Source organism: Anser cygnoides, chromosome 10, assembly GCF_040182565.1.
Source record: "Anser cygnoides isolate HZ-2024a breed goose chromosome 10, Taihu_goose_T2T_genome, whole genome shotgun sequence".
In the NCBI taxonomy this organism is placed as follows: Eukaryota; Metazoa; Chordata; class Aves; order Anseriformes; family Anatidae; genus Anser; species Anser cygnoides.
In genome coordinates this window covers 19,969,032-19,996,382 of record NC_089882.1, presented here as the reverse complement: position 1 = coordinate 19,996,382, position 27,351 = coordinate 19,969,032, and the positions used below count along the sequence as shown (strand labels likewise).

The 27,351-nt window shown below is 38.0% G+C and overlaps 1 protein-coding gene across 1 annotated transcript in view; it reads right to left on the bottom strand.

The window, feature by feature from the left end:
• SLC6A11 (solute carrier family 6 member 11) overlaps positions 1-27,351 on the bottom strand; it is a 93,858-nt gene that overhangs the window by 37,616 nt on the left and 28,891 nt on the right. Inside the window, exon 7 of the mRNA XM_013187775.3 lies at positions 14,319-14,453. Coding sequence (XP_013043229.1) covers positions 14,319-14,453 — 135 coding nt within the window. The remainder of the gene's footprint in view (positions 1-14,318; positions 14,454-27,351) is intronic.

Genomic DNA, 27,351 nt, shown 5'->3' with positions numbered 1-27,351 from the left:
TCAGTTACTTCCTCAGTGAGTGTATGCACCCAAAACCACATATACTTATTCACCGAGGTCTTGAAGAGTCCATATTCATAGAAACGTTTTTCGCCCTTAGCCTCTTGAATTGATGACAAAATTATGATGAAATATGAACTTATGAACAATAGTTTTGATCAATACTGAGCAAGCAATGGTCATTAACTCTGTCATTTTATAGAAGGATAGAATAACTAATTAAGGCTTTAAATTCATCCCTCCCCATACTCTTAACTTGCACACACATCGTAAGTCTCCAATACTAAATGTAATGGCCAGCTGAAGATGGGAAGTCACGTATTGTCTGCAATAGACATCAAGCACTGCTATCAAGGGTGTATGATCACAACTCCCAGGAAGGAGTTTGGTCTGGTGCAGAGGGGTAGGTAGATGAGCCACTGACTTGTTCTGTGGACTGGGACAAATCTGAGTCTGTGGATGAAGAGTAGGGCCATAGCTCTGCAGCTGGCAGGGGACCACTGCAATGATGAAAACATGATAATTTGGTATGTACCATCTCAGAGTCTCAGAGTTTATTACTGATGAATGATAAGTGGAATCTGCTTGGAACTGGACAAGAAATCCTGGCATCCACCCATGGTTATGTGCCAAGTATCTCTGAGACTCCTCTAGAAAGCTTAGAGGAACAACATAGCCAACCAATCTCAGATCTCAATAATTTATTTATTTATTTTAAAAAGGCCATTTTGGGTTTTCTGGAATTATTCTGCATTACAGGAAGTCACTGAGAGACTCCACCTGACAGTCTGACAGTTTGAAGAGTCTCAGATCACTAGAAGCTATAAATCCTACTCATAACACTGAGCTATGTAAGGGGCTCAACAGTTTTAAAAATCAGTTCCCTAGATAATTTTCGTAAATAAATGTAAGAGGGGAGGAAGAAAATAAAGTAATAGATCACATTAGTTTTAGACCTTCAGGCAGACACTTGTTATCACTTCCCTGTGACAGAGTTGCCCTGGAGAAGTTAATTTGGAAAACAAACATTGTACTGCTGATATCCGAGGGTTACTTTAAATGCTTTTCTGAAATGCTCAAAGAACTGTTCTGTTATTTTGCCTCATATCCAGCCAGGAGCATGGAGTGATGCATAAGTCATTCCAAACCAAAAACATCTTCTATGTTGTGCTTGTCCCTCAGAATCACCTGTATGTTTCTCTTCCTTCTGAAGGGTAACTTGCTCCTGTTTGATACCTCCAGTCTACAGTGCTCAATACATTATGATGGAAAGAAGACAAAAAGGACCGTGTTTTTGTTTATTTCTTCCTCTTTCCCACTTGTTGCTAGTCTTTTTTTCTCTGACCCTATATTTTGGCAATCCACACCACTTCTGCTTGCACCCGTATGACTCTGAAGCTAAAGCCAAAATCTAAGATACTTTATATAATAATAAATAAATAAAAAATAAAGAAAATCCCTCAGACTAAAATAGAGAAATATTAATATTTTACTATTTGGAGTTGTGCTTGGCAGAGTCATTTCTTTAACAAGTTACTTATTTAGTGACTATGCCTTTTGCCTTAATCTTTTTGTGACAAAAACTACTGAAAATCTGCCATGGAGTTATATAAGCACAAAAGTACAGGTATTAGTGACATACCAGTACTGAAAATCATTGCCTAGTCAGGCTGAAAACACCAAGGAGAGTAGATTAGTCCCTATATTATATCATCTCTGCCTCATTCACTCAAGCTGAGACACCTGTTTCTGGACTGGACACAAGACCATGGTCATTTGAAGAGCACTACAGAAACAGCACAAAAAGGAACCTTCTCATAAGCAGAGAAGGAAAAGTCTGATTCAGGCAGTTGGTGACTGAGTTACGTTTCCAAGACACCTTCCTCTCTCCACCGAGGCAACCATTTGCAAAGCAGGAACCTTACACATCAGTTTTATACCTGCAGTTAAATATGGTGTCTCTGGACCACCTTAACTAGTTTGTTGTAGCTGCCATGATACAGAACAAATCATTTTAGTTTGCAATCCCTAATCGTGCTTCACATTTCTCGCATTCCTCGATAGGACAGTAACTCACTGTAGGCTAGTGTCCCAGCTATACCTTTTTCAGGCAAAGACAGTGAGTTAACTGCTGCACTTGTTTACCTCCGATGTTCTGCTCACCTTCACGGAAGGATAAACAACTGCATCTAGACCTCCAGGCTGGGAAAGTGCCTACTCTCACTACACCTTTTCATGAACATCCCTCAGAGTCACCATGTTGTTTTATTATTTTACACAGAGGGATTTAGAGTATTTTAAAAGCATGAGTTCTGTTTAGAGTGACAGGAACTGTATACCCAAGTGCAATATTTTAGTAAACAAGCCACTCAACATTCACCAAAATTTTGTTATGAGCCTAGTCTTTTTTTCTTTTCTTTTTTTTTTTTTTTTTTAAGAGAGAACTGGGCAATGAAAAACCTTTCATTTACAACACAGAATTGGCAGAAATTTTTAGTAAAACAAAGTTCAATTAAAAAACAAAAAACAAAGCACTAGAATAAAAAAAATGCAGTTGAGGATTTGTATTCAGGATCCGCACTTCTTAAAGCTCACATTCGGGAGCTACTGAAGGGAGGGAGAAGGGAGCTACTTGTCTTTGTTTGATCAAATATTAAATTCTGCAGAAGAATGAAGATTTAATTTGTATTATTTGTAAATTATGTCAAATATTAAAAGAATCTGGTCAAAGTCTGAAGTTTATTTTGAGAATTCAAATATTATTTCCCTATTTTAAATAAAGCAGATGATTTTTAATTCCTAAACAAGACTTCATTTCAAAATGTAATGACAGCAAAAAGACTTAATGAAAATACTTCATTAAAATAAAAGCTGTTCTTAAAGTTCTGGTCTGTGTGAAATATTTTGTGATTTACTCTGCCAAGTTACCAATATGTGAACACAGACTGAAGTGCAAAATCACCAGGAACCAGATTCTGCCTCCAATTCCAGATAAATTCAGCTGTGCTTTCTTGATTCAAATGTTCTCTGAAAGGTTCATATGGGTTGAAAATAAACAAACGAAAAGATCGGTGAACTTTTATCCCAAACTGCATCAACATCTGATGATTTCCTGCCAAGTTTGTAACAAATTTACGCAATGCATTTATTGCCTCTGTGATAAGCAAATTCTTTCTTTCCTGTCCTTATTTACAGTCCTAAACTGTAGTAATAGCGTTTGGTTGGCACTCGAGTAATAAAACACATCATTGCCTCTGTTCTTCTGAAGGAATACAATATATTTGCAGCCAGCATTTTGGTGCAAATGGCCACAGAATTCACAGTTTATCTGAGCCTCCGTGTTTAAAGTAGATGTCTACAAACACCCATATGGGAAAATATGGTAACATACGGCAATCTACAGACACAGTTAATGAAGATCTGTTTAAAAATATTAGTGAGCTTTGCAGGACTTCCTATATTACAAAATGTTCTGTCATTTAACACAGGAATAAATGTATGTCTTAAGAGACTTACTTCATAGAAAAGAATTTGAACAGTGTTGCCAAGTTATGAAATGCGTCGCAACAGTCTGAAGTCAAGAAGACATGCTGACCATCCCATCCTGTCATTTACCTTTACGGGAAATTTAGATGTCATATTTTATTTTATATTTTATTATATAAAATACAGCATTTTATTTATATACGTATATAAACACTTTAAAATGCATAGGGAAGAAGCAATTATGCAATACTAAGTAAAGTAGCTGACAACCAAAGCTGCTTCAATGGCCTACATGAAAACAATACTAATAAAAAGAGGAATTGCTTTATCTGTAAGGAAAGAATAATCAGAAATTTTGCATAGATATTTGGAGTAGAGAGCATCAGAAAGCCACAGCTGCAAACATACACATCTCCTCATTTTTCCAATTTGCTCTCCTGGATCTGGACCCTTGCTGTGAGCTGCCTGGCAGCTGGTGACGATCACAATGGGAGAGGCAGCTCATTTTCCCACATACATTCAGGCAACATGCCAGCAGCTGGCATCAGCTGTCTCCCACCTTCCCTCTCCTTGCCTGTTCTCTGCCACTTCTTTTCATCTTTCCTGCACTGCCCTTGCAAATAAACCACACATGTACGCACAAGTGTCATACAAAATACATGCTCATGGAAAAGCATGGTAGGAAGAGGGAAGAGCAGCAGCAAAGCACATCTAGTTGTAGGATGCACATGTAGCCATGGCCATGCAGAGCCCCACGGCTCAGTGTGGTCCCCAACCATCTTATGTACTGACCTGGGGAAAGGTATCTTTTCTGTTCCTTCCTTTCTGCCTTCCGTCTCACTTTGTATTTCTATTAATTCAGAGAAAACCTGCAGAGGTAAACCGCGGTACCAATCTCAGCTAGGACACTGCTGAGGAAAAATGCATGTGAAACCCAGCTCCTTGTAGTGTAAAATCCTAAGTTACAGAGCTTTCCAGGCTCACGGTCAACCCCTAGAGCGTGGTGCCTCTACAATGACAGTTAGCGGGTGTGCGCAATACATGGTAGCCATTACCATTTCTCAGGTCTGCAGGACCTTGCTCAGCCTTCCCTTTGTTGGATTGTTCTGAGAATTCAACTTTTTTTCCTGTTCTAGGATGCAGATAAAAAGAATCTCAGAAATGTATAGGGGGTGAGAAAGTACACATTGTACTTTTTTTTTTTTTTTTTTTTTTTAAATCAGTAAATGACATTTTTTCTGCAAGCTGCAAGTCATTCCACTGGTACAGTGGTCTCTCTCTTCTTCCTCTCATTCTTCTGGAATGTCTTCAAGGATTAACCAAAAATCCTGTTACAATTTTTTGAATAGTTAAATATTTCTAGTGCCTCTCTTTATATGGCATCATATACCCACTGGTAGCTGTCCCAGAGATGGTGCAAAAATCTTTATTTGCTTCCCTTACTGATTATCTTCACCATGCACAAGGTCCCTTGTTACAATTCCCTTATTACCATCCATACCTTATTCCATATTTTTGTACCAATTTTTAATTTCTCCTGTAACAAATTAAATTTTATCAACAGCTTTTCTCTTGCTGGGGGACTTGAATTCCAGAGCAGCTGACAGGCTGCACTCATTGATAGCATTAGCAGTTCTTTAAGTGTTCCTGAGAATGTACATTAACTTAAGCACAAAATGGCTCTTCAGGTTTATCTAGGTTTTTTTTGGGGTGCCATCATTGTAAACTGAAAATTTCTGTTATGGTAACACACTGAGCGAGCTAACGCTTGGATCCTGTCTCCCTCCAGTGGCATATCCCGCTAGCCATGAGGTCTAATATAAAAGTGCAGTTTGAGCTTCCCTGAAAGTCGGATGATGTCTCTCCATTGCCAAGGTTGCTAAGGGGCTGCAGGGATAGCTGGGAGAGATTCCAGGTGGCCTAGAGGCCCTAGGGAAATTACAAAATGACCCCATTCTTTCAACAAGTCTCTTCAAACTGCCAAAACCTGCTGTTGCCTGCTCAGCTTGCTGTTGCTTGTGTAGCAACAGCAAGAAACACAAGGAAGAACTGTGGGGGGGGGGAAGGAGACAAACTGGTTGCTCAGAGCTTGAAATAACTCTCCAAAGCCATAGCTGGACTTCTGAAACCCCATTTGCTACACACAAAATTATAGTCACAATATTATGCTGTTGAAATAACAGAGCTGTATATTGAGGCATGAAGCTACATCCCAGTCACCCATTTACACCAACAGTTAGCAATGATTTATCCAAGTTAGAGTTTGCCTTTCCCACCACATACTTGGATATATCTACAATCTTTGCACAATGTAGTGACTTGTGTATGAATACTAAGCTGTTCCATATGCACTGCAGACGGCAATTATTCTGTCAAAGGAGAAGACCCTGAGTGTATTCTCCCCATGCATTTTGAAATGTATGTGCCCAGTCGCTGCAGTGCAGCTTGACTGCAAGACAGCAGTAAGTACACATCTTTCGTCAGGGGAAATGAAATGTGCTCCCAGGCTTGCCTTCAGCCCTTCTTTGGAGCAACTGGGAATAGACTCCCAGAAGTGATTTATGGCTTAGCTAAACATCTCTGTTCTTTCAGCAAGAATGCTGCATTAGAGCGATTTGTTAGTCTTGCTATTCTTTAAAACCACATAAATAATTTTACACAGATTATAAACTGCATTGTAGGACAAAATGTTTCTAAACATCATACCAGCTTATGTCCTCTGCTTATGTTACAATTTAAAATCTCAGTTATTTGTAATGATATTTATAATGTAGTGCAAACAGCAGACTTCCGTTGAGAAGAATCAATTCTTCTTGAAGTTTCAATTTAAAAAGTTGGGGCAGGTGTTTATTACTTAACAGGAACACGAGAGCCTCACAACTGCAGCAAGATATTTTTTTTTTCCTTTTGTAAAAAGAATGGTTTGAAATTTAGATTTCATATCAAATAAACAAAGGTTGTTTGTTCAAAAACACACATCAGGGTTGGAGTTGTATACACAGTAAATTCATCTAAGGATTTTCATACCTACAGCCTTGCACAAACTTCCGGAATTTCATTCCTCTTTTTTACATTTACTACAGCTCACAGCTGTGTGCATCATAACTGCCTGGTTCAGAAAGTGAATACCTAATGAAGCAAACCAGACAGAGGATGGGAAGAAAGTGGTAGGAAAATAAAGTAAATCCCATAGTTGTTAAGAGAACGGCATGAGTGTGATAGGAACTAGACATCCTCCTCTTCTCATTACTACCATTTTTTCCCAGCTATCTCTCTGAGAAAAAAAAAATATGGCTGCACAAGCCCTTCTAACAGTGAAAAATGCAGCAAATGGCTGAAGGTACTACTAGACTTAGTGGTATTAAAAGGCTGGGAACATTTAGGACAGGTGATCTGCCTCTGAACCTATTTTTCTACATACCATTTTTAAAAACTAGGCTGACCACACTCTACTGAACGCATTGTGTCAAGCATATTTCTCACTAGACTGCAAGTTTCTCACTTGTCACACTTCAAAGGGATAAAAGCATCAAGAACTTATCCATCAGTTAGACTTAATTTCAGTGCCAAAAAATGGAAATTTTTTGTTTTAGTTCTAAAGATTAGCATGCTTAGACAGCTACAGTGCAGTTCTGAAATCCACTGCTCAGGAATTCATACAGGTTCCTTGGTTTTAAGAGCATGAAACTACACGAAAATGGAATCACTATTTATTCTACAGTTTTGCTTAAAAACAAACATACAAAAAAAAAAAAAGCAGCCTTAGACCTCTGTTTAGATGAAAGAGTTGCCCCCACTTTTAAAGCTGAGTACTTTTAATTCTGCCTTTGAAAACATAGGCTTCATTTGGCCTCAAGATGGCGACGCGATTGTGAGAGTTGCAAGGCTGCACGAACTAACGGGGAATTAATCGGGGTTATTTTTGTTTCTGCTAAAGAGAGAGCTTGGTAAAGAATCAGAATGGCATTACTGCTGCAGCTCTTACTGCTGAAAATTCTGCGTTTTTAAACAATGGAAATCGAAAAGTTAAGGACAGGCAAGTTCTTAAATATTTTTCCAGGTTGAATAGAACAGAAATTAATGAAATATTACCTATACACCTAGATAGTATTCTCAGAACTCTCTCACACACTTGCATATTATATGTAGTCTAATTGTATAGGAGTTGTGAACATTTTTGGTAATTTGCATAGTTTTTAAAAAAACTAATTGCAATTACTTGCTCAAAAATTAATAGCTAGGAAAAGAAACATGCAAACTGCAATTTGGGAAGCAAAAATAATATTTTATTTTGTATTTATTCTAAGTGCGTTTCTACTGAAAAAATGCATTTTCTCTACAACATATATCCAATTTACTAAAATGTTCCTTTTCTCTATAAACAGAGCATGAAAACAGCCAAAGTTCCACACAGGAAAATACAGGTTAAAAAATAAGTTTTTGAGACAGAGGGCAGCATAAGAGAGTCATTTTTGTGCTATGAGCCTTATCTAGCTTAAAGGTGTTTTTTTATTTTTATTTTTTTTTTCTGGTTCATTGCTATATTCATTGCTATAATAGAATCATAGAACAGCTTGGATTGGAAGGGACCCCAAAGCCCACCCAGTCCCGACCCCCCTGCCATGGGCAGGGCCCCCTCCCACCAGCCCAGGCTGCCCCCAGCCCCATCCAGCCTGGCCTTGGGCACTGCCAGGGATGGGGCAGCCACAGCTCCTCGGGGCAGCCTGGGCCAGGGCCTCACCGCCCTCTGAAGGAAGAATTTCTTATATCTAAATCCAGCCTCTGTTAGTTTCAAACTGTTACCCCTTGTCCTGTTCCTACAGCCCCTGCCAAAGAGTCCCTCCCCAACTTTCCTGCAGCCCTCTTTAGGTACCAGAAAGCCGCTATAAGGCCTTGCCAGAGTCTTCTCCATGCTGAAGAACGCCAGCTCCCTCAGCCTGGCTTCACATGAGAGGTGCTCCAGCCTTGTGGTTTCCTCTGGACTTGCTTGTACAGGTCCAAGAGGTCCTATGCACTCATGTTGTGGTACACTAGAACATTTTAGACCATTTTGCATGCTTATGAACATATAACAGCTGTAGCTATTTGCTCTAATAGCAGCTAGAGATATTTCCCTAAAAAAACAAACAAACAAAAAAAAAAACCACCAGTGTGACTACTGTATTTGTTCTAGAATGAGAAAGTGGACATACAAGGTCCATAGAACTCAACAAGATGCATCCAAAAGTGCCAAGGGCATCATTGCAAGGATGCTTTCTCTTATCTTTGAAAGGTCATAACAATTGGAGGAAGTTCATGATGCCTGGAGAAATACAAGCTTTATACTCATTTTCAAGAGGGCAGGAAAGAAGATCCAGTGAGGTACAATCCAGTCAACCAAACCTCAGTGCCAGGGAAAGTTATGGAAAAAGTCCTCTTGGAAGTCTTTTTCAAACTGATTGGAAAACTGGCTGGACTGCCAGCTCAAAGAACCATGATGCAAAGTGCAACTGGTTGGCTGTTATTAGTGATGTCTCTGAGTGATCAGTACAGGAGCTAACACTATTTAACATATTGCCTTGTTAACAGTTTGGCTGACAGGATGGTGCGCTCTCTCAGCACATTGGTGGATGATGTTAAATTGGGGAGAGTGATCTACAGCCTGGCAGGGAAGGCTGGGATTCAGAGGGATATCAAAAATCTGAAAAAATAGGTGAGAGCAACCTCATGAAATACAAAAAAGCAAATGCAAAGTCCTTCACCTGGGACAAAATCACCCTATGCAGCCACATAGGCTGGGCACAAACCGGCTCAAAAACTGGACCTGGGGCTCCTGAAGAAGAACAAGTCAGACATGAGTCAGCAGGGTGCCTTCAACCAACAAATTCAATTGCATCCTGTCCTGTATTAGCAAGAGTCTATACAGCAGGCTGAGGGAAGTGATTCATCCCCTCTATTTGGCACTTGTGAGAATGGGAAGTACTGTAACAACTTCGAAGTAGAAGAACAAGTTCAGTGGATGGCCAGCAACATAGTTAGGGAACTGGAGAACATTACAGATGACAAAAACTGGATTTGCCCAGACTCAGAAAGATAAAACTAACAAATCTGGTTGCTCTGTTCCCTTGCTGCATGGAAGAAAAACCAGACAAGTCAAACTCTTGAGAAACAGAGTAAGAGCACAGACACAAGATAACAGGCACTAGGCATTAGGTCGAAGCATGGGAAATTATGTTTAAAAGAAAATTCTGATTAAAAGAAAAAAAGTCACCGAGAAGGTGGTCAAACACTGGAACAAGTTGTGGAATTTCTGTTCACTGAGTTCAAAACTCACCCAGACCGTATCCTGAGTAACCTTATCAGGTTGGCCCTGCTTTGAGCACAGCACTGGCTGAGGCAACCTCGGGAGGTCTCATCCAAGCCCTGTTATTCTATCATTCCACACTTGATAATTTGTTTCTTGGGGTTTATGAGGTGGGGAGTAACGTGGTATTGTTCATTAGTGTATATGACCATTATGGGGGGAAAAAAAAGTTATTGTTAGACTACTTAGATCTACTTAAAGATAAAATCATGCTGAATGTTAGACTTTTTATTTTTTAAAAGTCAGTGGTCTTATTGTAGGCAAGCTTGTCAAACTATTTTTTTTATTCTAACGTAAATCACTGTCCTCTTCCTTTCTTTCTAATCCTAATTCCCCATCCAATATCATTTTTTCCCCATAACTTGGTCTCCTGTCATGACAAAATTAAGTGTAACTGGAACAAGGACACAACCAAAGTACTAGAGGTCCTCTCTGAAGACAACTTTTTTTAATCACCTGTTGTTTTTATCTTTTGGCTGTCTTTCAGAGAAGACGCAAACATCAGAAAGTAGAGGGGCATGCAAGAGTACAGTCACAGCTACCTAACAACTGAACTCACACAGCCGAACTACTAGAGGTGCGTTGTGGAAATATTTCTGCCATCAGAAATTTTAATGCAACATTCACACTTTCCTACTGCAAATAAAAGATCAGAGAAATATAAAATCGATCCTAACCATGATGGCTCAGATTTTCCTGTGCCTTTTATGTAATTTGCTCTGTCATTCATTTATCATGCTTAACATTCATGTGAGCTTATATCAGAGATAAAGTACAACTGGCATTCCTTGCACATGGAAATGCATTCTGGTGTGCAATCCAGTCCCAAAAACCCAGGGCAATTAAATTTGTTCAAGATTTTGGTAAGCACTGACTGTTCAGAGAAGACCACAACCCTAAATATGTTGGAATGCTCATACCTACAAAAGATATAAAGAATAGTTCAATTAAAATAATATTTGCTGTTGTTTGTTTTAAATATAAAGCAGTAACTCAGCCAGTTATTAGCATACAAGCACAAAATAAACAAGAAGGCTTTATTTTTATTTCCTTCCTCATTTTAAGAATCCACTGCTGCAGCTGGGATTGAATTTACTATATAGTTATACCCTGATCCATCAAACTGTTATGTCTGCTACTCCCTATCAAAGAGTTTTAAATCTCTTCAGTGCATAAATGTTAGGAAAATCCCATTATTGAGAATCAAACCTTTTCTCCAAAAAAAAAAAAAAAAGGTAATCACTCAGCAGTGAGTACCACACACACAAGCACTATTACATATTAAGTGACTTGAATCTGTTGAGAGACAACCAGAACGATATTCTGAGTCAGACTTGCACACAAAAAGCATAACAATCCTGTTAACTTTGCAAAATACTTCTTTTGTGTGAGTTGTAGCTCAGGAAAGACCCCATATTTAAGCAAAGAACAGCAGCTATATCTTCTAGATCAGGGGTAGAGGGACATATTTCAAGCCAATTTGAACATGGGGCTACAGAGACCTCACAGCTGGTGAAACAAAGCATTACTGAAGCTAAAATACAGTACTCCACGATTATAATGAAAAGTGTTTGGTACGAGCCCTACAGACACACAGGACAAAAGATGGCATTTTCAAACCAAGAGGATCTAGTCTACTGAAAAGATAGAATATAAAAATGAAATAGAGAACACAGCACTTGAAAGCTAAAAGGAACTGAAAAGACAGATGAATAGCTGCTTAGAAAGCTAAAATGAACCATGGAATGCAAATTACACAAAGACAAAAGATTCAAGAACTTCAAACTAAAGTGAGCCTTGAAGAGAAACTTAATTTAATCCACAGTAAACATAGTTGGCACCGTGGATCAAATACTGCTATCTTAATACAGACACACAGAGCCTTCTTGGAACATTATTTAAACAGACCTCCAACTAAAGAGGAAAACAACTTCTGGTAGCACACATGCATTATTGCTTTGATATTGTGGAGTAAATCAAACAAACAAGAGTGAAGATGAAAACTGGAAGCACAAATATCAAGGTTATTTCAGATGTCCTCTACTTGCTCCTTGACAAAAACCTCTAGAACAACTTCAGAAGAGGCTTGTGGAATGGTATTTTTTTTTGATACAAAAAATCATGGTTTTGAACATTAGTATGTTCTACTTTTCCATAAAACAGAAATGTGTGTGTGTAGTTACATTATCACTATTTTAGGTGAAGCAATTCCATTTTGACTTTTTTTTTTTAAATAAATTTATTTGTGCCATTTTTTTTCTCAGTTTTACTTTAAACATTGAGAAGCGAAATTTTCCTTATTTGTTGAAAAGTGACTATAGGCCCTACACATAGGTCAGAAATCTTTCTGCAAATATTCTGCCAGAATTGATTAGTCTCAGCAAAACATTTCAACTTCAGTGAAACAGGTTTTTTTTTTTTTCAACATAAAAATAATGCTCTAAAAACATTTCACCACCCATATGACAAATAAGCCATCTCTATTATCTCTATTATTATCTCTATTATTGTTCACAGCCCCTATTGTGGCCCATTCTATTTCAGCTTCTTTTCCACAAAAATGAGCTGAATCTTTAAAATACTGAATGTTGTAAGTATGGAAATGCATTGGGCAAAGACACATTGAAATGGAGGAAAAATGTTGGCTTGTTAAAACAAAACATTAAGCCTTCCCAAAAGATGTTCTCGTATCAGCTGAGCTGTATGTGTGGGACCAACAGATATACTCACACGTGTCTTAACAGCTTTGTACTTCACAGCCTCCTTTGGAATAATACTACATGCTTTGGAAATTGTCATGGCAACAATGTATTTCTTTACAAATGGAAATAGTATAGTAAATAGGCATATAAAAACCCCTTATAACCTGACAATAATGTAGCTTAAGCTTGCATGACCTCCTTCATTGAAGAACAGAAGCAAGGGTGACAGTAGCATGTGAAAAATCCACATACAGAGCAAAATCTTGTTTAAAGGCCTCACACACAACAGTGGACAAATGAAGGAAGCAACATTTAAGCAGCAGGACCACCTCCTGCTCTCGTTAAGTTGACGGACTTCACAGGTGGACGAACCATCATGGTGCAGTACAAGAAGAGAGTGCTCAGCACTTTGGTACCTTGAGTTGTCAGAACGACACTGCAGGGTGAAGCCCTAGTTAAAACTGAACATAAAGTGTGCCATCCGTGCTCTCAGGTACATGTATGACAGTCACATTTCTTGCCTCTGCCGAGTTAAAACATATTGGGTTCATCTGAAATTGGCCTGCCTTGCTGAATTTACTAGAGCCTGAGTCTATTTTATGTTGCAAACAATAAATGGGAGCATGTCAGAGAATCCTACTGTTTTTTTTTCTGTTACTGTGCTAATTTTGCACGTGCACTGTAGACTCCTCTAAGCAAGATTAAGGCTACCTGTTACAAAGCCATGACACAACAGTCGATCTAACTCTGTTTCCACAGCTCTTTCTACCTCTCATCTATGCTGGCATACAATGGTGGAAACACCATGGAGCCCAAAAGTAGCAACACGATTACATTTGCATCTGAAATTTTCTGTATTTTAAATGCATCTTTTCTTTCTAGCCCTTTTTTTCCCTTTTGTAGAAATATTAGTTGTTAAAGGTGACCTTTACATGAGACAATTGTTTTAGAAGCTTCAGGGAAATAACCTGGAAGGTTTCCTGTATCGTCGTCTGCAAAAAAGCACTTCTGCTAACACATTTTCAGTAACCAGAAGTGAGTACTTAAAAAAAATTAATTTTGACAAATATTACCACACTTTCTCTTTTATCTCTATCTCAGGATCCATTTAATATTATAACAGGCTTAGGAGTAACACTGTTTAATGTCTTTTAGATTGTCAAACCAGATAAGCAAAGTGCTATTTGCAACTTCACAAGCTCTTACAGAGAGCGCTTACAGAGAGCTCCTACAGAGTTTGTGTCATTTTCGCTCTTTAATATCAGAGGAATGATATATAATAACTATTTTATTGTATTAATCTGTCACTGAAAAAAAATCACCCCAGTATTTCCATGTTCAACTCTACTCTGGAAGTAACTAAAAAAAATAGAGACTTCCGCTTCAAAGGCCTTAATCATCTGAATGACTAATTTCTATACTACTCTTCATTAAGATTTCAATTTGGAACGAGGACAGAAAGGTACAACTCTAAAATGGGTAAGGCTTAGTTAAAATTGTTCTCTTTGAAACCAGTAGCAATGCTCTTGCCCCAAAGTGGCAGAAGAAGCACTGCAACAAAACACTTCTGAAAATTCTGATTTATCAGCCAAGGTACTTCTCTACTGAAAGAATAATATGTTCCAACAGCTGTAACTACTGATGGTTTTAAAGCCCTATCCACAATTCCAGATCTCTAACAATGAACAACTATCCAGCAATCGTCTACATTCAGAATTTAAAACCAAGAAACTCTTGCAGTTTTTCACAGTCAGGGAGGAAAATAAACACATGAACCATGATCCTACCTGCGGGTCAGAGAGTCGAGAAAGGTCAGGGTACAAGTAGAATTTTATCCCCTCAGAAGCACCTGGCAGTGTTACTCCTCGAATCAGAAGAATCATCAGCATGATATAGGGAAACGTGGCTGTTACATATACAACCTAGCAAGAAGTAGTAATCATTAGAAAAATATTTTCTTACAAGTGCAACAAAGAGCATCCTCTACTTTGCTATAACATTAAAAGCAAACAAACAAAAAACAAACAACAACAAAAAACACAACAACACAATTAAATCCTTTTCTGGAGGGAAAGGGGCTTTTGACGCCCTTGTTTTCACACAGGCGAATTTTGTCCTCCAGCCATATTACCTTCTTGTAAGGAAAGGTCAACACTTTTTTATAGAGAGACTGTGAAGTTCTCTAAGTATATTATTTACTCTTGGTTTGTGACAGGTGACTAGCCACTATACTATAGTGTACATATGCACTATACAGTGTACTATTCCAAACACTGATACAAGGAAACTGATTGTAATAGCAGATAATTCATGGCATAATCTTATACATATTGCATAGCAGCATCTGCAGCGAACTCTCAGTCACCTAGTAATTACTAAGCTGGCATCTCATAAAACTACTTTGCCTGCATGTCCATGCTTGAGTAAAAAGTATTTAATTAAGCCTAAAGGTTAAATACTACGTATATCCCCTGGCAATTTGCTATATTACCTTTATCATACAAAGCACCTTAAGGCAGGATTTCTTAAGTGCTCAAACCCAGCAATTTCTATTTTCACAAAGACAGATTTTTTCAGAAATCAGTATACTTTGCACATGGAGAGCAACTGAACGTTTCTGGAAACCTGACAGAAGTTCTATTTTCTAAAGAAAAAATTTAGCAGAATTTCTCCTATTGTACAGTCACATACCTGACAGCCATATATAGCTATTCGAAATTGGAAATGGTTTAGCTAATAGGTTCCACGTCACTACAAATGTTTCCTTTTAATAGTACTGTACCTTAAACTTAATTTTCCATTAACCTCTGTAACTATTTCTACCTGTGCAAACTAGATAGAGAATATCCTAAAATGAGTGATGCTCTTATATATCTCTGCCTTGCACAAGTCAAAATTATGCAGGAATGTGGGGGAAAACATGGTAAAAAAATATAAATTGCATAGCTCTCAAAAACAGGCATTTTAGATTTAGAAGTTCATTAACTGGTTCATGCCTATGTAAATGAAAAATATACATCAGAGAATGCACCCATAATAGGAAAAACACATTTTCAGCAACAAATTAACTGAATTTTGATATTCAGACAGTGCTGTGCACATATATCCAAATATGAAATGAAAAAGGGGAAGTTAAAATCACACAGCAGAGCTTTGAATGTGTCTAGCTGCCCAAACTATACTTCGACACCTTATTCTTCCTGACCTGAATAGGAAGTAAGTACCTACATATCTTTCAGGTATCTCAAGCCTTTTGAAAATACAAATCATCATTTTCCTAGGAAATTGAGCCAACCATTGTAATCCTATAGGTTGCAAGATCCCGAATTGATTAATTCATAGGTCAATACAGTGCAAAATAGACAGTTTTATCTCAGTGTTTCCATCTATTATCACTGAATGTTAGTGGAAAAGCAAACCTAGCTGTGTACAAATAGAACTTGTCTCAAAGAGAGGTTGTATCTCCACAGTGAGGTTCCAAATAAAAACAGATAATGAGTTACTAAGAAGTAAAAAAGAAATATGGAATGGACATGGATCTGATCTGAGTCTTGTATTGGGTGGAGAGGACAGAGTAGCTAGAAACAAATTTTCATGTTTTTATATTTAATTCTTTGACAGCTATTTTTCTCCCTCTTTCAAATCAATCGTTGTTTGTAATGGGAATAGTCAGTAGAGATATCCATTTGATGACACAGAAGGTATCGCACCTGAATGTCTTATTTTAAAAAAATAACATTTCATTGCATCATGCTTCATTAACTATACTAGTTTGTACTCTTGTACATCCTGCCACTGCCTTGAAACATTTTACATTAGTAAACAGATTGCAGTTTTGTAAAAACAGATTTCTTCCCAGGTGCCTTTGGATGTATTTCCTCACTCACATCAATGAAGAAGAGCTAAAACTGCTTATCTCTATGAAATGTCAGGTAAAGCTATCCTTGAACAGTCCGCAATCCCACAGCAACCATCCAGGCTTGCAGAGGTACCCTTCAGTTCCCTGCTTGCTTTTCAGAATGCCTTCCACAGTCCATCCACACCTATTAACATTATTGCAAGTACTAGAAACACAACCTCTAACACCTTTGATCATAAGAATGGGTGTGCCTCAGCTTCAGAAGAATGAGGACTCTCCTTCCTTTCTGGTTACCATGCAGGAAGAGGATAGAGAGCAAAACCGTCTCAGTATTTCTGGCAGAAAAAAATGCTAATACAGATATCCAAAACAATGAAAGAGATCCCAAAAAACCATGTGTAGGAAAGACACACCCTTCCTGAGCCAACAGACATTGTTGGTGTTAATGCTCATAGAGCTCACAAGGGTACTAGTTTCTCTGGGACTTCAACGGGCATATATATTGTGCTCAGAAAGGGGAGAGAAGGCCATCGCTTGTAGGTAGTGTTTGAGTCTCCCTGTATGTTGAGCCATTTAATTCCATTATGTCTAGTGTATTAGTTGTCACTGCACTAATTTTATCATGCTTCTCAAGAGCTCGTGAGGTGAGGGAGGATGAGGCATTTTAGAAATCAAATGCCATTATCATCATCATCATCACATCTGTAGGCATTAAAAGTTTCCAAAATTATTTTCTTTTCTTTCAGCACATCAAACCTCTCTGAATATAAAATGTGAACACAACTGTTTCTAATTACACTGCATCCTGTTTTAATTGACTTTAATTGCTTGGTATGTTAATTTGCATTCCAATGCTCAAAATGCTTTTTTTAAACTCAACAGAGCAATGCCAGCGTTAAAGCAGTTGGAAACAAAATAAAAATTTCTGGGATGGTGGTTTTTCTACCAAGTTCTCCCGTTAGAATGTAATGGAAGGGCAAATTTACAAACATACTTAGATATATAGCTACGTAGAGAGGCACCTACTGGGACATCTAACAGTTCATAAGCAGACTTAGGTGCTTAGCTGAAAGTGCATTAGGACCAAGGAACCTGAAAGTAAATGTTCAAAAGCATTGCGGTACTCTTGACTGCCATGAACTTTCAGTACCAAAGTACTGGCACTTCAAGTAGCAAAACCTGAAGAGACTGAGATGCAATTTAAGTTTAGTTATAAAGATAGGTAGGTATCTATGCAATGGTTTCATGCATAAGGCACCATGAAGGTATTGAGAAATGAACTAGCTACCAGTTTGCATCTTTTCATACCTAAACATCTTTAGAAGCATAAATCAAATGTGTGGATACAAATTTGGCTACTGGGACTGTTGAACTTCTTGTCCTCAATGAAAAGGTGCTTTTCTGAATGTTCTGGCAAGAGCATGCTCCAGATGTTCAAGCAAAGGTGACTTAGCTTGTGAGAAAACATAAGAAGTCCGTGATAAATCTGTTGAGAATAAGGAAGATGCCCTGCATACAATTTACTGAGCCACACAACTCTAGAAGCCTAAAAACAGGTTTCTCAGGCTACAGCTACTACAGAACATGTCTGCCGGGTATTCACACACTACATCACAGCAGCTTCTTAGCAGAGCAAGTCAAAAATACGAAGCAGTGGACTTTAATCCTTTGTTTGGCTCATAGTAAAACTATAACTGAACTAGAATTCAATGGACAAAATATAACTTTTGAAGGTTAAGGAAGTTTCATCACTGCCCTGACAAAGTAAGAACATAACAGCATATCTATGAGATACCAATGAAACTCAACATTCAAATGGTTGCAAGTCCTACACAGCCTTGGCCACAGCAATAGGCTAGCTGGAAAAATAAACAAAGCAATATCCAGTATTAATGTCAACGTTAAACAGGGATACATGGAGCTCACTCATTTCTGGTTTGGACATGAGAGCTTTTATCCGATTTTCACACAAACACAGGAATCTGTTTTCACAGAATCATAGCAAAGCTTGGGTTGGAAGGGACCCCAAAGCCCATCCAGTCCCAACACCCTGTCATAGGCAGGGCCCCCTCCCACCAGCCCAGGCTGCCCCCAGCCCCATCCAGCCTGGCCTTGGGCACTGCCAGGGATGGGGCAGCCACAGCTTCTCTAGGCAGTCTGGGCCACTGCCTCACTGCCCTTCTAGTGAAGAATTTCTCCCTTACATCTAATGTAAATCTACCCTTTTTTCGGTTAAAACTGTTATCCCTTGTCCTATCACTGCATTCCCTAATAAAGAGTCTCTCAGTGACAGGATGTTAAATAAATACCCTGGTATTGATCAGACCTCATCATAACAAATCTCAGATCTTAAAAAGATGAAAATGAAAAAATTGTTTTTTCTGCAAGCTGCAATGCTTTTTTTTTTATTTATAATGAAACAATTTCATTTTATAAATGGAATAGAAGTGTTTAATTTTACTTGATGCTTCAGAAACTTACTGTCTTGCTAATCCTCTTCCTTTGAATTCCCCTATTTTTCCATTAGAAGATAAACACAGGTAGTAGCAATGTAAGAATTGCTGGCAATTTGCCTAAACTCAGTATATATTGAAAATAAGACCTGACACCATGCTCTGCCCATCCTTTGCTTTTGTCTGGAGTTTTTGACCTATTGGATAGTCATTTAGTTCATTTATTTAGTGGACACTGAGAACTAGACTGACAACACCAACTTTCTTTGTCAAGAGAAGACTGCTGACCAATCTTCAGATATCAGTGACATACAAGGCTTGTCTAAAAAGGAAAAATAAAAGACAAAATTATACCCACACTACAGAGTACACCCATGTGAAGAGAAACAATTTGGGAACCAAAATTTCACTGCCTGAGTAACGACAGAGAGAAGAATAATCTTTATCCCGCTTCACAATGCTGATACAGAAGGACATATCAGTAAAAATATAGAAAAATAATTATCTTACCACTGTCTGGCAACTCTAGCACCTTTGTGAAAAGGCCCAAGTCTTACCTACGTGGGCATGAATTTGATCGACATTAAAAATGCCTATATGCCACAGTTAACCCAGCCATCCTGCTCCACTAGAAATTTTTCAGTTTTGCAAATATTAACTTCTTAGATATTAAAAGCACATGATAACACTATGAGATTTTCTTTTTACAACCACCGTAGTATACTCTGAATTTTCCCATACAGCATTGCTTGAAAAAGAGCCTTTTGCTGATATGACACTATAGCATCTATGGATACACAAATCACAACTGAAAAGAGGTATTTTCAACATTAATTGGATTTACAAGAAAAGTGGTGTAAAAGAATGACAGCTGATTCACAAGTTTTTGTAACAGTATGTCAAAAGGGAGAAAATATATTTTATAGATATGCCTACGTTTTTAAGCTAAAATTTCATATGCAGAAAAGAAACTAAACCAAAAACCCGACAAAATGTCATATGGGTGGATTTGTAAGGTGCATGATTGGGGATGGGGGAGGAGATAGAAGCAGCAAAATGGCTGATTTGTCTTTTCTCTATGTGTTTTGTAGATTTATTCAGCATCATCTGCTGTGTCATTTTCTGATCCACAGAGGGAAATTTGCTCTAGAATAATCTTGTGAACCATCCTTGTTTGCTTTGCAAGATGATTGCTTACAAAATGCAGAATTTCTTCTAAGCTACCAATGAATCATGTGTGAGTGGAGACAGTTTCACTCGGAGTAGACAAAAATTCAAAAACCAACACATAAGAAAATTTAGCTGGATTTGAGAACTGAGAAAAATTTCAAAGTGGAAAAACTCACTAGGTACCCATGGTGCACTAGAAAACAGGGTGCCAGAAGGGATGCTTCATAAAGGTACAGAAGAACCTCGATAAACGCACTGTGATTACAGGAAGCATAAGATTCATCATGACACAGTAACACCAGCAAGGGATATATACTTCTAATGCCACATCACACTAAGTTTAATGGCTGAGATATTGAAAAATCCCTATCTAGCAAAGCTGTGCAAGTCCTTGTTTTTAGACAGGTGGTGGTGAAGGCAATGAATAAATAATTGTGTTAGAGTCAAGCTGAAACAGTTTTCTTTACAATTAAATGAAAACTCCGAAGTTCATATTGAGACGATAAAAAAAAAATCTATACCATTCCACTTTGCATTTTGTTTTAATATCCTTTTTACTGAATAGGTGGAAGATCCCTCTTGATTGAAAAAAAAGCTCTTAACAAGCCAAAGTTATTATTCCTATGCACCATTTGAAAGTTAAAAAAAAAAAAGGGTGAAAACGTTTTTTTCTATTTCTTTTCAGCATGAATTACTCTTTAAATTGGGTCTGACTTTATGAACCTTCCAGCACTTCCCAAATTCCATTTCAACAATATATTCTGTGCCCCAAAAAAACTAAATAACTGTACTCAGAAATTCCAAAAGGGGGATAGGGTGCTGAAAGTTTTGACTAAGTGCGACCCTCGTGCTCTGAGCCTCTACCAGGCCAATCCAGGATTGCAGCGAACACTGGAAAGCAATGAAGAAGTACCAAAGACAGAAAATAGCAATGGACTGCAGCAGCTCACATTCCCACTGAAGTGAACAATTCACTTAGATAATGAACTGTTTCCCTCCATAAATATTCCTTAAGCAGCATCAAGTTTCCTAAACATGTTACTTCAAATTATTTCCCAATTAATTACAACAGCTGTTTGTTTTTCTTTTTCTCCTTCTCCAGATTGCCAGGATCTATGAAATCAAGATATGTCTTATTTCTTCTGAAATTGCTCTTTAAACTTGTCACTTTGAGGGTGCCTACAGACCTTATATTTATTATTTTTAATACTGTCTAGTGCAAATATTTTTTATTTTTTACTTTAACAGATATTGCTACCCCAAAGCATTCATTTGTTAGACTGCCAAGAGAAACCAAATATAAATGGTCACAGATATGGTCTCAGAGACATCAGTGCAAGTATCCTGTCTTTTATTTTATTTAAGGAGTATTTTATCTCAGCCACAAATGGGAGATCATAAAACTTGAATGGCAAATGAAGTACCAGTTTACTGTGACTGTGAACATGTAGAAGAAGAATATTTGTATATTACTTTTGCTAACAACCTCGTGCACAAAGAGGAAGACCTGCCTGATAGTGGTGTGCAGGGAGAGGAAGACTGATATTGAGAAAGCAAACTTTAAGCATCTTCACTAAGCTCATTACTGCAAGCAAAAGTGTTTATGTACAGCTCCCATCAAGTAGGGAATTTGCAGAGCCACAAATATCTCAAAATCAAAGACTGCTATTTAATCAAGTAAAAGTCAACTTTAGAAATCAATCAGGAAGAATTTTAAATATAAATTAGGACTAATTAATCTACTGAGGTTGTTTTTATTTTTCATTTTGTAAAGGTCTTTAAAAAGTTCAAGCTTTTATAAATCAAAGCTGTTCCTTTTCAGAACCTTCCAGGATTTTCAGACTTCTGAATGTCATCCAGTCTGCCCTTATACACCAGCCCTATTAATTATTAGATTTTAGTTAGAAATACAGAAACCGGATTTTTGCTTAAATATCTTTTAATATGAGCTCGGTTTCTGACAATTCTTGATATAAGACAATTCCATTTCTATGAAAAGAATTTACAATGGGTCAGAATTATCCCTTACTTGCACCTGAATTACCAATTTTGTTACCAAGTTTAGACAGACAGAAATGAGGGACTAATAATGCACTATGCGGATTTGATTTCTCAGCTATTTTAGACATGCCTGTCCAGTTCTCACTGAAGTCTCTAGTCAGTAGGTTCTGACACGTTCTGAAAATGTTTAGCCTGTGAAGCAGATAAAGTTGCAAAGGTCAGAACAGGACAGGAGATGATTTTCTTGTCCCACAAAAATTTGTGACAACCTGCACTGGGGAAAAAAATAAATAAAATACACACACAACCACTAAGGAAAAAAGAAGACTGCATACAATCTGGAAAGTGGATATAACGTCATCCAGTGCTACCAAAAGGATTAATAGGTGAGACTTCCCCTCTAGAACTTGTCCTGCTTCAGCTTGACATAAAAGGTAGAAGATGCCAGCTAGTAAAGACAAATATTTTAATCTGAACATACTACCTGCACAAAGGCCTCAACTTGGAAGTAGTTAAGAAGAGAATCAGGCACTGTAGCCATCATCTGAGAAGTCATCAAATAAATGTATGCCTACCTTAAAAGTTTGTAAATAATTGCAAATATTAAAACTATGAAACTATACTATTGGAATTAGGAAATTCTCTGAAATGTTGCACCAAAGCTAGTCACACATGAGCCTTTTTTTTATCATGTAGTCAATCCTTCAAACACTCAAGTAGTTTTGCTAGTGGCCATCTCTAAATGATTTATCAGTCAATTCTGCACAGTGCTTTCTGAAAGTACCACTGCATTATGCATTTACTGTGCAGTAAATACTGGCAAAAGTGAGAAGAAAAAAAAAGCAGGCAAAAATACATAGCATTCATCTCTCTTCTTTCTTTTCATAATTTTTGTAATCACAAAATATTTGTGTATTGGGAGGTTCAGGATGCTTACAGGATAATACAGTGCTCATTGTTTCTTATTGAAAATGGTGTGTTTGTCTAGCCACAGGATGACAGACAATTTCCTATCATCCACTGAGGAATACTGGTCCTTATCACCATGGTGACTGCTGAGAAATGTATTCACCCTAAAATATTTGCAATGCTATGTGTATTAAGTATAATAATTGTAACAGCTGTATAATAAATAGCTTTACCACTTAAACAAGTATTCTTATCCTCCAGAACTCCAATTCTCCACATTTCCACTCCCTATGACTACTACTTTTATTACAATGTGGTTAGTCCCATCTATATTGTACCTCGAGGCTTACTACACCATTACTTCCCTACTACTGCAGACTCTAAATCTAGCCCTTAAATCACCTCGAGGCCCACTTTTGGAGCACTGATCTGACACAGTATGCTGCAATTTAATTCTGCTGAGCTTCACAGTCTAAGAGCTGATTCGACACACTGGAAAATGAGAGGAATCACACAATAAAGACATTGGCCTAGACTTCAGATTATGTTTCTGCTACCAATTTATTTTTCTATCTTAGGCAAATGGTTTGATCTCTCTGTTCTCCCTTTATGCCTTCAGTTCAGCAGAGACCTCTGACTGACCGTTAGGTAAGGTAAATGCAAGCTCTCCAGGGAACAGAGGCATTTCACTGTGCTCATCTGAAACGTGGCACAATTTCCATCCTCAGTAAGGCACTCCAGGAACAAGCGACATACAGACTAAACTGCAAAAAAAAAAAAATACTGAACTGCTATCAGTTATCACAGATAGCACCAAACACATTTTCTAACAGCAGGAAATAACTCAAAAAAAATTTACTACAGTTAATTCTTTATGTCACACTGCTATAGCAGTGCCTTATGCTTTCTACATATGACACAATCAAGCAGGATGATATGTGGTGTTTTTTTTTGTTGTTGTTGTTTTTTTAAAGATAAAATGAATAGCAGGTGCATTTCAGCCAACTCATTTCTCTGGGATGTGTTTCAGTAGCCACCAGCAGCTGCCTGAAGCTGCCTTTGTTGCTCGTGTAGCAATTCATTTCATTAAGCTTTCCCATTGTTAAGAAGGAGTTTGGATTCAATCCATGTTAGTTGACACCGAGGTGGTATACAGAATTAAAGTTGTAAATCTCTCAAGAGCTGCCTTGTAAACAAGACTTCTACTACAAAGACATCTTTACATTGTAGATAAAGCTAAAAATCTGACCTGTACTGACTGCAGAAACTAGAGACTGCCTTCCTGCTGACAGGAATTTGATATAATACTAACCTTTACATGTAGTGCCATGGAGATGGATACCTACAAACTGCTTTGTAATTTGCTAGGAATGGGACAATCTTGAAGCTATACAGACCACCGCTAGCTGAGGACAAAATATCTGTGTGAGAATAGGTCATTATATCAATTCTACTTCAGCTGAAGAAATACAAAACTGAAGCATCACTAAGACGGACAGTGCTATAAGTGTACACCAGCTCTCATGCTTCCATATTTTATTGCAAGACCAAGGAGTTATTCTTGTATGTTCTTGTGAAGAAAAGGTACAAGTAATATTTCAAATATGTAAATCAAGATCCAACAAAAGGGATTCCAGCATGCACATAAGGACACTAGGGCAGAGTTGACCGTACAGCTACCTTTGTAAAACATATTTTCATAAACTGAACAGTTCAAAAGCACAGATATAAGCAGTGTCATGCATCTGAAAGAATGAAGTTTTAGCCCTTACAGTCATATCAACAATGACCGGAGTACACAGAACAACTTATAGTTTAGCTCCTGTTTGACTTATGTATATGTATTGTTTGCTGATTTCTTTTGGTAAGGGATAAGAGAACTGTTATATGGAGCAGGTTTCCTCTGTAAATAGAGAAATACAAAGAAGTCATGTATGGAACAGTCAAACAGTGGAGAAATGACCAAACTACAGCATTTCTAAAGATTTTTTTTTTTTTAATTGAGTCAATGTATCTATTTTTGATAATGGGTTAAAAGTGCCCAGTAACCTCATGGAAAGAGCAGACCCATCTGTTACCTTTAGCCAATCAATTTCTCCTATAGAGATGCCTCAGCATTAATCTGTGCCTTTTGGCTTCACCTTAACTTTTTCAGCAAATTTCACTGCATCGCCACTGAAAATATCAAGGCTGCCCTCTCCCTCTCCCCACCACTTTTTTCCATATGTTAGCTTCACAAATCAAGTGATTTCTCTACCCCAAAGTTCTCACACGTGCATGTGCCCTGAGTTGTCCTTCAGTGCCCTGAAACACACTTTTGACTTGCTTGGGCTGTGGACCAGGGCTCAGATCCAGACTAAGTAAAGATTCCTATAAAAATGGACCTCCACTGTTAAGGTGCAACTGGGTAAGGTATGAAATGACACAGATGCAATTCTTATTTAGGTTTACTATTTGGTACTTTTCCCAGTTGCCAGACAGAAGTTTGCGAAAACCATTCTCAGAGAAGCACAAAAATCTTCTTTACTAACAAAACTGAGGTGTCCTTAAATGCTCAGTGCACAGAAGAGTGAAAAAAAAAAAAATGTCAGTAGCTGTTCTAAAACCTCACACAGAGGAGGCGGATAGCAGGAACTCTGCATGCATCTCATGAATGTTCTACTTTCCCTCTTTGAATACAGAGATCAGTCTTGGACAGAGTGTTAAAGCCTTGCCGTGAAGGACTATTCTTTGCTATTACTTTAGGCTAAAACAAAAGACACTTCAGGAGATACAATCATTGCTGCCTAGTTCCTTTTCCTGAGCTCCTACAATGGGCCCCAGTTCTTTTTTTTTTTCTTTTCCTTCCATACATCTTTCTCCTTCTGTCCTTTTACTCTTTCTTTCTGCCTCATTGAATCTATTAAGGTCTTTATATAGCCTGCTATTGAGAAATAAATTTTCTTTGGGACTACTGACTGAGTCTTAACTGCTGGCAAGCAAGGCTTAACTCCTGATGGGAGGGTAGGAAAAAATGATGGGTAAAAGGTATGAAAAATCCATGTCTGAATTTTGGGTCTTACAGCACACCAGATTCCTTACAGTGTCTTGCTGATAATCAGCTCACAGGAAAAGAACATCCTAATTCTAGGATTTACATAGAACAATTCATAGCGACTTCACAGAATAGCTTGGGTTGGAAGAGACCTTAAAACCCATTCAGTCTCAACCCCCTGACATGGGCTGGGTCACCTCCCACCATACCAGGTTGCCCAAAGCACCATCCAGGCTGGCCCCGGCCTTAGGCGCTTCCAAGGATGCGGCATCCACAGTCTCGATAGGCAGCCTGTTTCAGTGCCTTACCACCCTCTGAGTAAAGAATTTCTTCCTAATGTCTAACCTAAATCTACTCTCAGTTTAAACCCATTGCCCCTTGTCCTGTCGCTTGCACTGCCTTGTAAAGAGACCCTCTCCAGTTTTCCTGTAAGCCTCCCTTTGGTTCCGTTTCTCTCTCTCTTTCATGCAGTAGTCTTGACAGAGTTATGTCTCTCTGCCCACATCTCCTACAGAAAAATGTACGCTTTTCAATTATTTTCCTTGATTAAGTTCTATACACCAGTTCTTTTTGCATAACCATAAATTAGAAGGCACTCTGTCATCAACAGAGTGGCATTGCCATGAAACAGATGTAGGATTGGGTCCTCTCTTAACAGAGGATCACCCAGAGACAAAAATAAGAGCACTATTCCGGCTTGCCAATTTTGTGATAAACTATTTCAGACAACAAAGCTAGACACAAACTCGGTGCACTGAAATTTACTACAGATCCAGAATAGACCTGCGTGCAAGCCAAAAAAACTATCCCTCTGGGATGATAAACTAGCTTGCACAATGTGAGATAAGCAAAGGAGCCAAGAAGAAGCCTGAAGCCTGTCTGAGCACAGAGGAAGATCAATACAAGAATCCAAATCCAAGGCCCTTTCTAGCATAAAGTTGGAAAAGAAAAAAGAAAAAAAAAAGTCTTCACTGCAAATGCAGGAGGAGGAGGAGGGAGCAAGGCTATAAAAAGGAAGTAAGTCAGAAATGTGTGGCATTGAGCAGTGAGAGATGACACTATGCTCAGCCAGACAGCCTGAAAACTTATGGTTTCTGCTTTAAACTGCTCACGCAATTTTTTTTCCCCTCAACGAGAAAAAAAAAGTAACCAATGTTTAAGTACAGTTGCAGCCTTTTTTTTTTTTTCTAGCAATGCATAATAAGGAGCTTGATTTTTTAGAATAAACTCTCAAAAGCCCAGGTGTCTACTTTGTATGGAACTATTAAGGCATATCAGAACTGCAGCCTGTGACAGGTGGTCTTCAAAAGCACTACAAGAGTGAAAAGGCAGCTCCCTCCATCTTTAGTTAAACCTTACTGAAATGTAGATGTTAGTTATATTTTAGCACAATT